Consider the following 12,832-nt stretch of genomic DNA (forward strand, 5'->3'; position numbering starts at 1 on the left):
ATAAAAAGTTACATATTTTTAATTTCCTTATTTTAGAAGACTATGGTTATATTTAGTTTGCCAAAGATACGAGAGAAAATGCTAGGGAAAGAAAATAAAGAGTAAAAATAAAAGGAAATAAAAATTGAAAAAAAATAAAAAATAGATTTAAAATCAATAAATTATTTTATATATTACTTCAAACTTATTTCGTTTATTTTTTTCCTTTATATTAATATTAAATATTGTAAAAATGTATAAATTTTTAATTAATTTTGATTATATTTGATTTTTTTTTCATGTTGAAATGAAAGGAAAATTATTATTTTTAATAATTTTTTAATACTTTTCAGAACATAACCTAAAGAAAATATAAACAAATTTAAAATGAAATATGAGAAAAAAATTATTAAATATAAACTAATTTTAATTTTTTTTATCTTTTATTTTTTCTCAGTGTTTTCTTTTCTAGTTTTTTTTTCAAATTGTTGAATTTATTTTCTTAGAAGCCAACAAAATTGAGAATGAAGATTAATTATAAAAGTTCAGTACATTTATTTTCTTACAAAGCTAGTGACAAAACCTAACACAAAGAGTAGTATCACATCAAGGCTAGCATGCTTTATCTTCTCTCGATTAATCAAATATTTAACCACACAACCATAATGTGAAAGTGATGAAAAGTAAAGTGGAAACTTAATGAAGTGATGTTGGGGTTATGATTTTCATCATATCTTGGTGGTTGCGATCGTTTGGCCATCCATTTGTTTGACAAGCTCTCTATCGGGTCTGGTTTTGTATCGTGAATTCGCTCTTGTTCGGATTGCGAGAGATCAGAGCGGCCGATGAGTAATGGGCGGCCAGGATTGCTCGGACCAGCAGTTGGGTTGTGAAGGAGACTGAAGGGGCTCGATTGCTTGTGAACTGGTTTGCATTGCCACGATTTTCTCTTTATTATATTTACTTTTTTTTTTTTTTTGTATTTTTCATATTCTTAGGATCAAAACAGAGATCTAGATCTCTGCAGGGGAGTGGCGAAGTTGAAGTTCATTTATGCTTGTTTGGAGCTCGGTTTGGTTTTTGTAAGCAACTGCGCTAATGGGTATGGGAGATCATTGAGATATATGTAGCATAGAGAAGTGGGGTTTGGATTTTTTTGATTTTCTGAGCAATTGTGCAAATGGGTGTGTGAGATTTTTGAGATACATAGCGTAGTGAAGTGGGTTTGGATTTGTTGGGATTTTGAACCATGAAAAGGAGGTTCAAATTGTCGCATTTTTTGCTGGGCATAGCAGCATTGTACTTGATTTTTATATCCCTAGAGTTTCCACGGTTTTTGGACGATAGTTATTATGCTGGAACGGATGATGATAGAGCAAGGATTGAAGGTGAAGATGATCTTGGCAAATCATTTTTCAGTGCTGTTTATAAGGATGCATTTCATAGGAAGTTAGAGGATAACCAAAACGGAGATGTGCCCACAATGCCGAAAAAGGAACCTTTGCAAGTGGAAACTTCATTGCAAGAGGAGAGAGGATCCATAAGGCCGCTTCAACATCGGTATGGTCGAATACCGGGTAAGATTCTGAGAAGAAGAAATGGAACCAGTGAGTTATCGGTGCTTGAGAGAATGGCAGATGAGGCTTGGACGTTGGGGTTGCAGGCATGGGAAGATGTGGAAAATTTTGATTTAAAGGAAAGCAAACAGAATCCCATAATTGAGGGAAAACTCGAGTCATGCCCTTGGTGGTTGTCCATGAATGGAGATGAATTTTCACGGTCAGACAGAATGGTGTTCCTCCCTTGTGGGCTGGCTGCAGGGTCTTCTATTACGGTGGTGGGAACGCCCCATTATGCTCACAGGGAGTATGTGCCACAGCTTGCAAGATTGAGGAATGGGGATGCCATGGTTATGGTTTCACAGTTTATGGTTGAGTTGCAAGGGTTGAAGTCAGTCGATGGGGAGGATCCACCAAAAATTCTGCACCTGAATCCTCGTTTGAAAGGAGATTGGAGTCGTAGACCTGTAATTGAGCACAACACTTGCTATAGGATGCAATGGGGGACAGCTCAAAGGTGTGATGGTTTACCATCCAGGAAAGATGATGACATGCTTGGTAAGATCTATCTTCTCTTTTATGTAAAATCTCTCACCTTTCTTTGTTTTTTGTTTGGGGGGGTGTGTTTTGCAAAGTTATTTGACTATGTAGTAGGTATAAAGTCATGCAGGAGTATGAGAATACAGTTATACAAAGGGGATCCTAGTATTCTATTGGGTAATTCTTTTGGTCCAAAAATTTAAAAATTTCTCACATTCTAGAAGCAAGGAAATAGGAAGAAAGTTTTGTAGGATTCTGAGTGAAATTTATTTTAATATGGGTTGTCATAGGGTTGAATAAATTGAGTTTTTTCTTTATCCTTTTTCTCCCTAAGCATAACTTGTATGCCTCATTTATATCCAATTGAACCATTTTTAGCATATATAATAAATTTCTTTGCTTGCCTATCCAATAAATATGACATGCTACTTTCACACGAAAACTTGAAGGATATGTTTTAACTTTAAGTTTATACAAAATTAGTCAAGTTATTGAGATTTTAGCATCCCATCTTCATTGCCACATAGTGTAGCCGCTTAGCTATGAGGTTCGTATTTGGGTGCAAGAAGTGTTCCTTGATCATGCCTTGCTTTAGGGCATGAAATAACAGGATCCAAGTCTGATGTACTAGTCTCAAAGATTTTCCATCGAACCTATTTCTTGAAGCATTCTCCCAAGCATAAACCTTAGTGTTTTCTAAACCATTTCTATTGTTACTTTAATAGTCATCCTCTCCCCATTATTTTGTTGCCCTTCTCACTTCCTTCCATGTCAGCTTGATAGTGCCTCATGCATTGTCCCGGAAAGGATTCACACTACTCTGAGAAACACAATAGTCATGGAACAATGTTCTTGGGGCATAGTGCAATATGCTAGGGGGTGATAGTCTTCCCATCCATTTATCAGATGCAACATCAATTTAAGAGGACTCCTCTGCTCCTTACTAGCTATGTCTGGTTAAAGTTCTTTCATCACTAGCTATAATTTGATTGCATAGAAAAAGGAAGTCCTCTCTTTGGCTGTTGTCCAAATGAAAATGACACCTTGAAGGAGCCAGAGCCCCAAAATCTTTTTCTATGTGGGCTTTACTTATTTTCTCATCAGAACCTTGAAGAATGGATAGTGTGCTTCCATCCTATTTGATCCACCCTCTTCCTATTTGCTGCAACTATATAAGTACAGTCTGAAAGGAGTCTCACTTGTCTAATTTGCTAGCCTAAAAATATGTGGTTAGCCTTGGTTTCTGTGATCTCATGCTCAATCCAACATGAATACTTTGCTATTGCATCCTTTTTATTATAATTATAAACATGTCTGTGACTTTGACCTCCAAGGAAGGCTCTCCCTACCACATCTTATGCCAAAACTTCAATCACTGACCATCCCCCACCTTTTAGCAAATATATTTAGAGGAATCTTCCTACCCTCTCTCCATCTCCTTTCATCACCCTCCACAAATGGACCCTTCACCCTGCCTGAATACTGCCTGGCTCCCGCTCCCCATACCTACCACCATGACTCTCCATAAATCGTCCACTTCCACCTTGAACCTTGACTGCCACTATGCTAACATGTTCAACACTGCCAACCAACACCTCTGAGTTCATCATCTGCATTTTCTTTTACTCCTCTAACAGTCTAACCCACCCCTCAAAAATTCCTTTTTCTCTTTTCCTATCTTTTTCCCTCACAAAAACTGTGATGAGAAGGAGATATGTAGTACATAAGACTCCAGACAGATCTTCCCCTGAAGATGTTGCCTCTTCCAACTTTCTACCTTCTCTATAGCCTTCACATAACTGAATCTCACCCTGCCTTGGCCTTGTAAAAGGTGCCTAGAGGATGGTCCAGTTAACTTAGACAAAGGAGTGCATCTTCTACTAATCCTACAGACACAAAACCTATCAAAATAAAATCTTCTACTAGTCCTACAGAAATAGGCTTCCTTTTCCTGATCCTGAAACAGTCTCAAAGAATATTAGAATTCATCTGAGATGTCTTATCTACTCTCTGTCATCCCCAAAACATAAAACAGTATCAATTCTGAATTCACCTACTTTAATGCCCTATATCACTTTGGTTTATTTTTATTTTTCACTTTTTGATTTCTATAAATTCTTCCTCAATTTCTCATACACACAAATGCTGTTGCTGCGTGATCTTGACTAGTTAATGTGCAAAAATGATGCTTAGTGAGAAATTATGGCTCAAGAAATTAACTTTGGGGTAGAAATGTAAGCCCAGGGTAGTTAGGCCTTACTATAAGCCTCGAATGAAAAAAAGCCCTGGGATAATTGGGCCTTGCCATGAGCCTTAGGATTGGTGTGTAAGTCATCATTGTAAGTACCAATATGGTTAAAGCCCTTGGGTGAGCATGCTATGAGATGGTTAAACCCCACTGTAAACATTGAGATGATTAAGCCTCAAGATAATTGTGACATCAAATGCCATAAAAGGGTATAGCTACACCCTCATTAAAAGCCAATAGTTTTTAGATGAAATGGCTAATGCCTTAGCCCAAATAAATTGTGTCAAAGTTAGCTCATGCCATCAAGTCACGAGAGCATCATGCTGGGGGCGATTGTTTATGTATACAACAACATCATTCCCTATGAAATGATCTCGAAAAATGAAACCAAGAAGCAAACACTGGGATGGTTAGGCTCTGCTACAATCCTCATTATTAAGAAAAGCCTTGGAATGGTTAGATACTACTATTAGCCTTAGGATAAGAAAAAACCTTGGAGTAGGTGTAAATCCTTGTTCTAAGTCTAGGAATGATAAAAGCTTTTGGATGGATGTATCATAGGATGGTTTAGGCTCATTGTAAGGCTTGGGATGGTTAAGCCCCAAGATGACTATGATGTTGAATCACATAGAGAGGTTTAGCTTCACTTCACTGGTAACGAATTGGTTGGTAAATGATATGTTGAAGCTTTAGGCCCAATTTTATGTGTATGTTATTATAGCAAGGACGTTGGGCTTTTTATGCTTCTTGGAATATATATATGTATATGTATGTATGTATTCTAACAATAATTGTTTGTTCTGAATTTTAACATAACCTATATATTATTGAATTTCACCAAAATTTTATAATATGTACTTGGCAGTTGATGGATATGGGAGATGTGAAAAATGGATACGAAATGATATTGTCGATTTGAAAGAGTCCAAGACAACTTCATGGTTCAAGCGATTCATAGGGCGCGAGCAGAAACCTGAAGTAACCTGGCCATTCCCCTTTGTGGAGGGTAAACTGTTTATTCTGACCCTGCGTGCTGGTGTTGAAGGATATCATATCAATGTTGGAGGTCGACATGTGACTTCCTTCCCATATCGGACGGTATGTTTCTTGAAAAATGGAAATGCATTGTAAGGATTATCCCTTTTATGGCTCTCTTTACTCTGTCATTGTTCAGTTCCTTGCAAAGGCCTTTGTTATGGTCATTTGAGATGTTCAATTCAGTGAGTGAACTATTCTACCAAATTGTCAAATAAATAACCTGAACCATCCATAGATCCTTCTTGTTTTTTAGAATGGTTGAGATTTGTGATATTGACATGAAAAGAAAATTGTTAATAGATTTCATTGATTAAATTGTGCTTCATGGTCCATTTTCGATTTCATTGATTGGTTGGGTTGTAAGTAAGGGTTTTTTTGTTTTTTCTTTCCCTTTGGCTTAGTTGCCTTGTATACTCCGTGTATACTGTCAGCTGTACTTCAGGTTTTCTTTATACAATTGCTTTTACTTATCAAAAAAACAAAATTGTTAATAGATCGAATCAGTAATATGAAGGGTTATATGGTATCATTGTTTGTGAAAATCTAGATGGTGGAATTCTAATTGGGGTGTGATAATCTTCATAATGTGTTAAGAGAATTTTCATTTTTGTTATTTTTATTTTTATTTTTTGTAAGAGTGCCTTTACCCCCAATGATGGCATTTCTTCTGCTACATTTTCGCCTTACCATCTCAGTCATTGTTGATTTATTGATTTTTGAGTATGCTTTTCGATGCTATATCTTGCTTAGCTGTTTGGTGCTTCATTATATCATTACCTCTTTTCTTTGGTGCATTGTTAAAGAATGCTTTTCTGACTGTATGATTTCAATTCCTTTAGGGTTTTACACTTGAAGATGCAACAGGATTAGCAATTAAAGGTGATGTGGATGTTCACTCAGTTTATGCTACTTCTCTCCCTACCTCTCATCCAAGTTTCTCACCCCAAAGAGTATTGGAAATGTCGGAGCAGTGGAAAGCTCATCCTTTGCCCAAGCGTCCTATTAAACTTTTTATTGGAGTTCTCTCTGCTACCAATCACTTTGCAGAACGTATGGCAGTTAGAAAAACTTGGATGCAATCATCAGCAATCAAGTCTTCAAATGTAGTTGTTCGCTTCTTTGTTGCATTGGTAAGGACTGTGGGGTTTCTGCATATAATTTTTTCTCATAAGAGGTTATACAATATATGCACACGGCATTGTTGTCAATGCAGGCTAAACATTGAGGGTTTACGTGGCAGGGCCATCTATATCTTGAACACCCACCTATAACTGATGTCTTATATGTATCCATTTTATTACTATGTGCTTGGGGATTCTTATTCAACTCTATTATCTTATTTTACTTGGAATTGACTATAATTTCTCCATGATGCTGTAATTCAGCGTTTTATTTATGTACTTACATGTTAGTTATTATTTTTGGTTGCCAATCGGCATGAGGTTTAGACAAGAATAGTGATTAATACATATGCATACACATGCATTTCCACATCCACACACATACTTTGTGATTAAAAATATTATTAGGAAAAGGGAAGAATAATAACAAAGAAGGATGAGGTTTTTACCAGCCTCTGCCTTGGGCCCCTTATCATCTTTTTTGGAGAACAAGTAATATTTCTAAAATCAAGAACCATCCTATTCTTTCTCTTTCAGTTTTATTGTACTAACTTCCTCTGTTCTAGACTGATAGGTATGCTTTTTAAATTGTAGTCGACTTTTGTTGTTTTCAGCATTTTATAAATAAAAGTGAGCCCCTAAGCTGGTCTTGATCAGTATGATCTGAAGTTGGTAATTTTTCTTCAAAGCTGGTTGTTTGTTGGCTTAAATTTGAAGCAAACTTATTGAGGTTCTATTTATTCCTTTGTAAATCAGTGCACTCATATGGGTAGAAATCTAATACTAATGATCACAAGGAAGCAGTGATTAGATTTGGTGAGTGTTTGATTTAAGACATTTGGCCATTCTTTAAAAAAGCATTTTTACATGACATTTGATGGCTAGGAGTTCTCTACCCATTTCAAAATATCAAAGCTCCTAAATTTTTTCCCTCCTGAAGCAGTCTTTGAAACAAAGATGTTTTTTGCTCTTTAGTAAGTTTGGGTCAAAGAATGGCTATCAACTTCTTCCTTTTAAACTTATTTCAAAGAAATCGATTTGTACATGATCATTTTTAGAACTGCAAAAGGTAAGGTGACATTGAGCATTTCTTTGGTCATCAATTTGGTGATGACTCCACTCCTTTGCATATACCCATTTTTCAAAAGCAATATCAGAAGGTTGGGGTATAAGAGTTGGAAAAGGGGGAAGGGAGTTGTTTGAGGGATGTGATTCACATGGGGTTTTTTTGGAATGATCCTATCCAGAATTTTGGTGACATAGAAAGGAGTCAAAGAACCTTTGAGGATAAAGGGCTGCCTTGGGTGAAGTTAAGTTGATTTCTTGCTGACTTATTTTTTTATACTATAGCTGTGTGGGTAATGGGTATAGCTTCTGTTTTGTTGAACTTTTAGATTGTTTGGTTTATTTCTCCTTTCTAGTGCATACTGCATGTGTTCATGGGCTTTTCCCTTTTTCTTGCAATAAATTATTTATTCATAAAATGATTGCTAGAAAAGTTCAGCTCTTTTGATAAGCTGTGTAAAACTTGTTGGAACAATTTCGTTTCCATAGATGCTTAAATGCTTTTGATTTGCTCCAATGTGATGGTAAAACAATATCCCATGGAAAGGGATTTATTGGTCTGATATTATGTGGAAAGAAATTGTGCATTTAATTGTGGTGGTCTATATAATAAGATTGGGGTGGGCTGCAGGTTGGGGGATGGGGAAATTTGAATCTTGCAAGATTGAACAAAAATGGTTAGCTTGGAATTGACATTTGGATTGCAGAAATTTTGAGGATTGAGAGGTTAGGAAGAGATTGGAGGAATGCCTTGAAAAATTAGGAACATGGAGAAAATATTGAGATTGGTTGTAGGGTCCTCCATGTGGTGTGTATTGGCTGAGTGAACATTTGGGAACATGAAAGAGAATATTAAGATTATTTAGAATGTATACCAGGGAGCAGTTGAAAACTTTATGATAGGTACCTGTAATTTGTAAACAATAAATTTGCCTGTCACATAGGGGAAAAAATTACATTAGCCTGCTATGTGGAAAAACTACAAGAAGCATTTGCAATTATTATGGATATTGATTGCTCATGTTCAACATAAGTACCTTCATTCTGTTACTTGTTAGTCATCTAATGTTAGTTGATGGCTGCATAGATGGAGAGCTAGAACAAATGAATGGATTTGAATTTCTTGCTTCTTAACAAGTGGACTAAACATAAAGCTTGGAACACAGTTTAAGTATGCCAACTTGATGGTTGAGAAGTTGTAAAGTTACATCCTTATTTCCCAGTTGGAGCATCTGTAAGGAAGTTGATAATTAGGGTGTTGCCCATAGAGTTGGGAGTTCTATGGCTACCATGTAGAATTTTATATTTTACTTGACTGTTGTATGCCTGTATCATTCAATCAAACTATAGGGAAGATTTTACTCAGTCACAATTGTTTACTTGTACCATATCATGTGGAGTCTAATTTTAACATTCATGAAACATGTTCATGAACCATGTTCATGAACCATGTCATGGAGATGGAAGGATTAGGAGAGATACATTAGGAACTAATTCATTTTGAAGTCTTTAGTTCTTAGAAAAACAGGAAGCGCATAATGGTGTGAATGAACTTAACAGATGTTTAAAAATGTGACTTTTAAGATGCTGGAACAGAAGAGTAGAATTGGTAACCCTAAATAGACGGATAAAGCACTTTGAATTGGTTTATAAGAAGCCATTTGAGGGACACCAATTGATCAGATGGCAGGATCAATGGTTTGAGGAGCAAGGTATTATGTATGGCTTCTTGACCCCAGGAAATCTCATCCGTTTCCTTTTCATGCATGATTGCTTATTTAGGAATAATTTAGGTTCTATATATTGCAATCCAATCTACAAGTTGTTTTGTAATTGCTGTTTCTTGTATATATCTTACTTGGGATATGAATTTGTCCATTGATCTATGCTCATGAACAGACAAATTTCCCTTACAACCTTCTATGGCTATGATATTTATTATTATTTTTCTTAATTTTGGGGTTTCTAATCATGTAGAATCCAAGGAAAGAGGTGAATGCAATAATGAAAAAGGAGGCCGCTTACTTTGGAGATATTATAATTCTGCCATTTATGGATCGTTATGAGCTCGTGGTACTTAAAACTATTGCCATTTGTGAGTTTGGGGTGAGTTCCAAGTTTTTCTTTTGGTCTTCATAGAATATAATTGGGAGACACATTATTTTCTGCATTTTGTTTGGTCGGGCCCTGTTTGAGTTGTATCATATCACTCCATGCAGGTCCAAAATGTGACAGCAGCATACGTCATGAAGTGTGATGATGACACATTTGTTAGGGTGGACACTGTCTTAAAAGAAATCGAGGGCATCTCTCGCAAAAGATCCCTTTATATGGGCAATCTCAACCTCTTGCATCGACCTCTTAGGAGTGGAAAATGGGCAGTCACATATGAGGTAAGAAAGCTTTTAATGCCTTCCTGTGAACCGTGAACCATAAATACATTTCTTTTTTCTTTATTGCGGGGTATAGGTAAGCTTGGAACTGAGCTGAGGGCCTGAGCCCAGGACTGGCCCTAGAACCAGAACAACTTTGGTCTTTGACTAGGCTTGGGCTTGAGAATTAGACCTGAGCCAGGCCCTTTATATGTGCTGGGCATTTTTTATGGGGTTCTGTCTCAGCCTTGGTTTTGAGCCTCTTCAGACCTGGTCCAGCCTGAGGACGAGGCCCCACAGGCCCATCCCGAGGATGAGGCCCCAGCCATGGCTCTCATGGGTTTTAGACTGTCTAAATAGGGTTTGGGCAAGTATTAGGCTGCCAGGCTTTTTTACATGCTTCTAGGTTAGATCTCTATTGATAGTTGCTACAAACTTTCAATCAACAATACAATATGATACAGTACTCTTTTCATGTGAATGACGTTTATTACCAGTACTATTGCATGTTTAGTCTACCTTGAGATATGTATACAATGCACGATATGATACATAAAATATATAATATTATGCTGTTGTTAATTTCCTCTATATTGCAAATTGCTTTAAGTACTTTTCAGAAAATCAAATTTGAATTTTTTCTTGAAAATACTATAAATTATTGTTGAAAATGGACTTCAAAGTTGGTAGATGAAAAAAAAAGGACAAGATAGAAAAAACGATTCCATGTGGTAATATTGGACACAAGTTGTCAAAGGCAAAATGAAAGATTGACTGTGAAGTTTAATTGTTCCCGCAAATATCAAGGTGTTACTGAATGAAAAATATGTTATTAATATGATTTTGAATGTTCAACTGTAAGGGTAATGATGAAGGAAGAAAAAAAAAATTCTTTTGATTAATATATCAATTTTTCTGACCATTTCCCATTTTAGCAGAACTTGAAAAGTTAGAATTTTGATCATGGTAAATAAACACATTCATGTCAATAGTTCATGCAAGTATATATTATATGATCATAGTTCCTTCTTTGATATATTATTTTAGAATCTTGAAAATTTTGACATGAAAGTATTTATTGGTGGACTAGTTGGAACTTGAAATTTTAAACCCTATTTACAAGTAATGCTTATTTTGTGAATAAGATAGGTATCTGCATTAAAGCATCATATTTTGTTAAGTTGATTTCAGTGAAACTACACCGTTTAGTATTTATACGTGTACAATAGTGATGAATATCTATGTTTACCTTTTCATCCTTACCATCTTATGATGAAACTGTTATCTATTCGTATTTCATTTATGTGATATATGGTCCATATAGGTATATCATTTATTTTATTTATTTTTCAATGTAGACAAACTTATGATACATGATTTGATTTTTTATGTGATACAGAAAAATTTGGAAAAATTTTCAGTTATTAAGTTAAAAAAGGGAAAAATTTGATTTTCTTACATTGTACCCTGAAGTCGTTAGTTTTGTAATTTTTATTGGAAAATTGAAAGGATGTATGTTAGATTTTCTTTCATTTTATTTGTATTTAAAGTATTATTATCCGATGTAACAGGAATGGCCGGAAGAAGTCTATCCTCCTTATGCCAACGGCCCTGGATATATAATTTCCATTGACATTGCTAAATTTATTGTTGCTCAACATGGGAATCGAAGCCTACGGGTCGGTGACAAGAAAAACCTTCTTTACCACTTCCCTTGGAGAATGCTTTTTCCCCTTTTCCTTTTTAAGCTCATCAATTCATTTAGATAAATAAGATTGTTACTTTCTTATGGCAGCTATTCAAGATGGAGGATGTGAGCATGGGAATGTGGGTTGAGCAGTTCAACAGCTCTACACCTGTTCAATACTCTCACAACTGGAAGTTCTGTCAATATGGGTGCATGGAGGACTATTACACGGCACACTACCAGTCCCCCAGACAGATGATTTGTCTCTGGGACAAGTTGGCTAGGGGTCGGGTTCATTGCTGCAACTTTAGATGACAGAGTCCCCTAGAATCTCTGAGGGGCAAGTTGGAAATGGGTTGCTTGGGTTCCATGCTGCCACTGTATCTGCTGGGCAGCCCCTAATGCAGGAATAGCTTGTCTACCTCAGACCCGATTTTATTGTTTATTTTTCACTTCCCTCTTTCACCCAGGTGCCCATTTTTTTTATCAATCTAAATGGGCACAAGGAATGGCTGACCCTGAGTTAAAGCCATTGTTTTTCAAAGATGCAAATTGCTCATTATTGTGGCCGAGAAGAAAGGGCATCTCTTTCTAGCTTGCGTCAAAATCAGGCCAAATTGTGGAAGTATTTTGTATATGTTTTTAAGAAACCTTTTAGCAGGATGTAGGCTTGGGCATGAATGTAGGGCTCTTGTCCATTGGTATTTTCTTTTCTATATATTACACTATATGCTTTTTATTTTAATACAAGAACAAAGAAAAAAAGATGGAATATTCTCAGAAAGGCAACTTGGTGTAGGCGTGGGGGTGCTTGTCTTTCACTTTATGGAGTCTTTGACAATAAGAAAACAAATATATTGGATAGTACCTTAAAAATTGTACCATGAGACCTAAAGGTGACTTAATTTATAACCTTATGAAGAGTTTGATAATTTGGCAATGAAACAGTTTAGTTTTATTAATTCTTTACAAAAATTTAAATGAGAATCTATTATAAATTATATAAAGAAAGGAATAATAAATATCTTAAACTTAAGGAAAATAAATATAATTTTTTAAATTAAAAAAATGAAATATTAATTATATTTGATTGCTCTCAATTTATACAATTAAAATTATTTATTTATTTTTTATATTTTTGTTGAGAATTGGAACAGGGTGAAACTTCTTCTCTTTATGGTTGTATTGTTCAAATAAAAAATTATGCATGTTTTAAGAACGTT

The 12,832-nt window shown here is 35.6% G+C and overlaps 1 protein-coding gene across 1 annotated transcript; it reads left to right on the top strand.

Moving 5' to 3' along the window:
- The first annotated feature begins 585 nt into the window (after positions 1–585).
- Positions 586–12,393, top strand: LOC100263522 (hydroxyproline O-galactosyltransferase GALT2). Its single transcript, XM_002272369.4, has 7 exons — positions 586–2,096; positions 5,192–5,424; positions 6,204–6,494; positions 9,528–9,656; positions 9,770–9,943; positions 11,494–11,601; positions 11,718–12,393. The coding sequence occupies exons 1-7, from the start codon at positions 1,229–1,231 to the stop codon at positions 11,922–11,924; spliced, it is 2,010 nt and encodes a 669-aa protein (XP_002272405.1). The 5' UTR covers positions 586–1,228; the 3' UTR covers positions 11,925–12,393.
- The last annotated feature ends 439 nt before the right edge of the window (positions 12,394–12,832 follow it).

This window comes from Vitis vinifera, chromosome 10, assembly GCF_030704535.1.
Source record: "Vitis vinifera cultivar Pinot Noir 40024 chromosome 10, ASM3070453v1".
In the NCBI taxonomy this organism is placed as follows: domain Eukaryota; kingdom Viridiplantae; phylum Streptophyta; class Magnoliopsida; order Vitales; family Vitaceae; genus Vitis; species Vitis vinifera.

Coding starts and splice junctions, on each gene's coding strand:
- LOC100263522 (XM_002272369.4), top strand. CDS start 1,229: ATGAAAAGGAGGTTCAAATTGTCGCATTTTTTGCTGGGCATAGCAGCA. Junction 2,097..5,191: donor GAAAGATGATGACATGCTTG/GTAAGATCTATC, acceptor TGTACTTGGCAG/TTGATGGATATGGGAGATGT. Junction 5,425..6,203: donor CTTCCTTCCCATATCGGACG/GTATGTTTCTTG, acceptor CAATTCCTTTAG/GGTTTTACACTTGAAGATGC.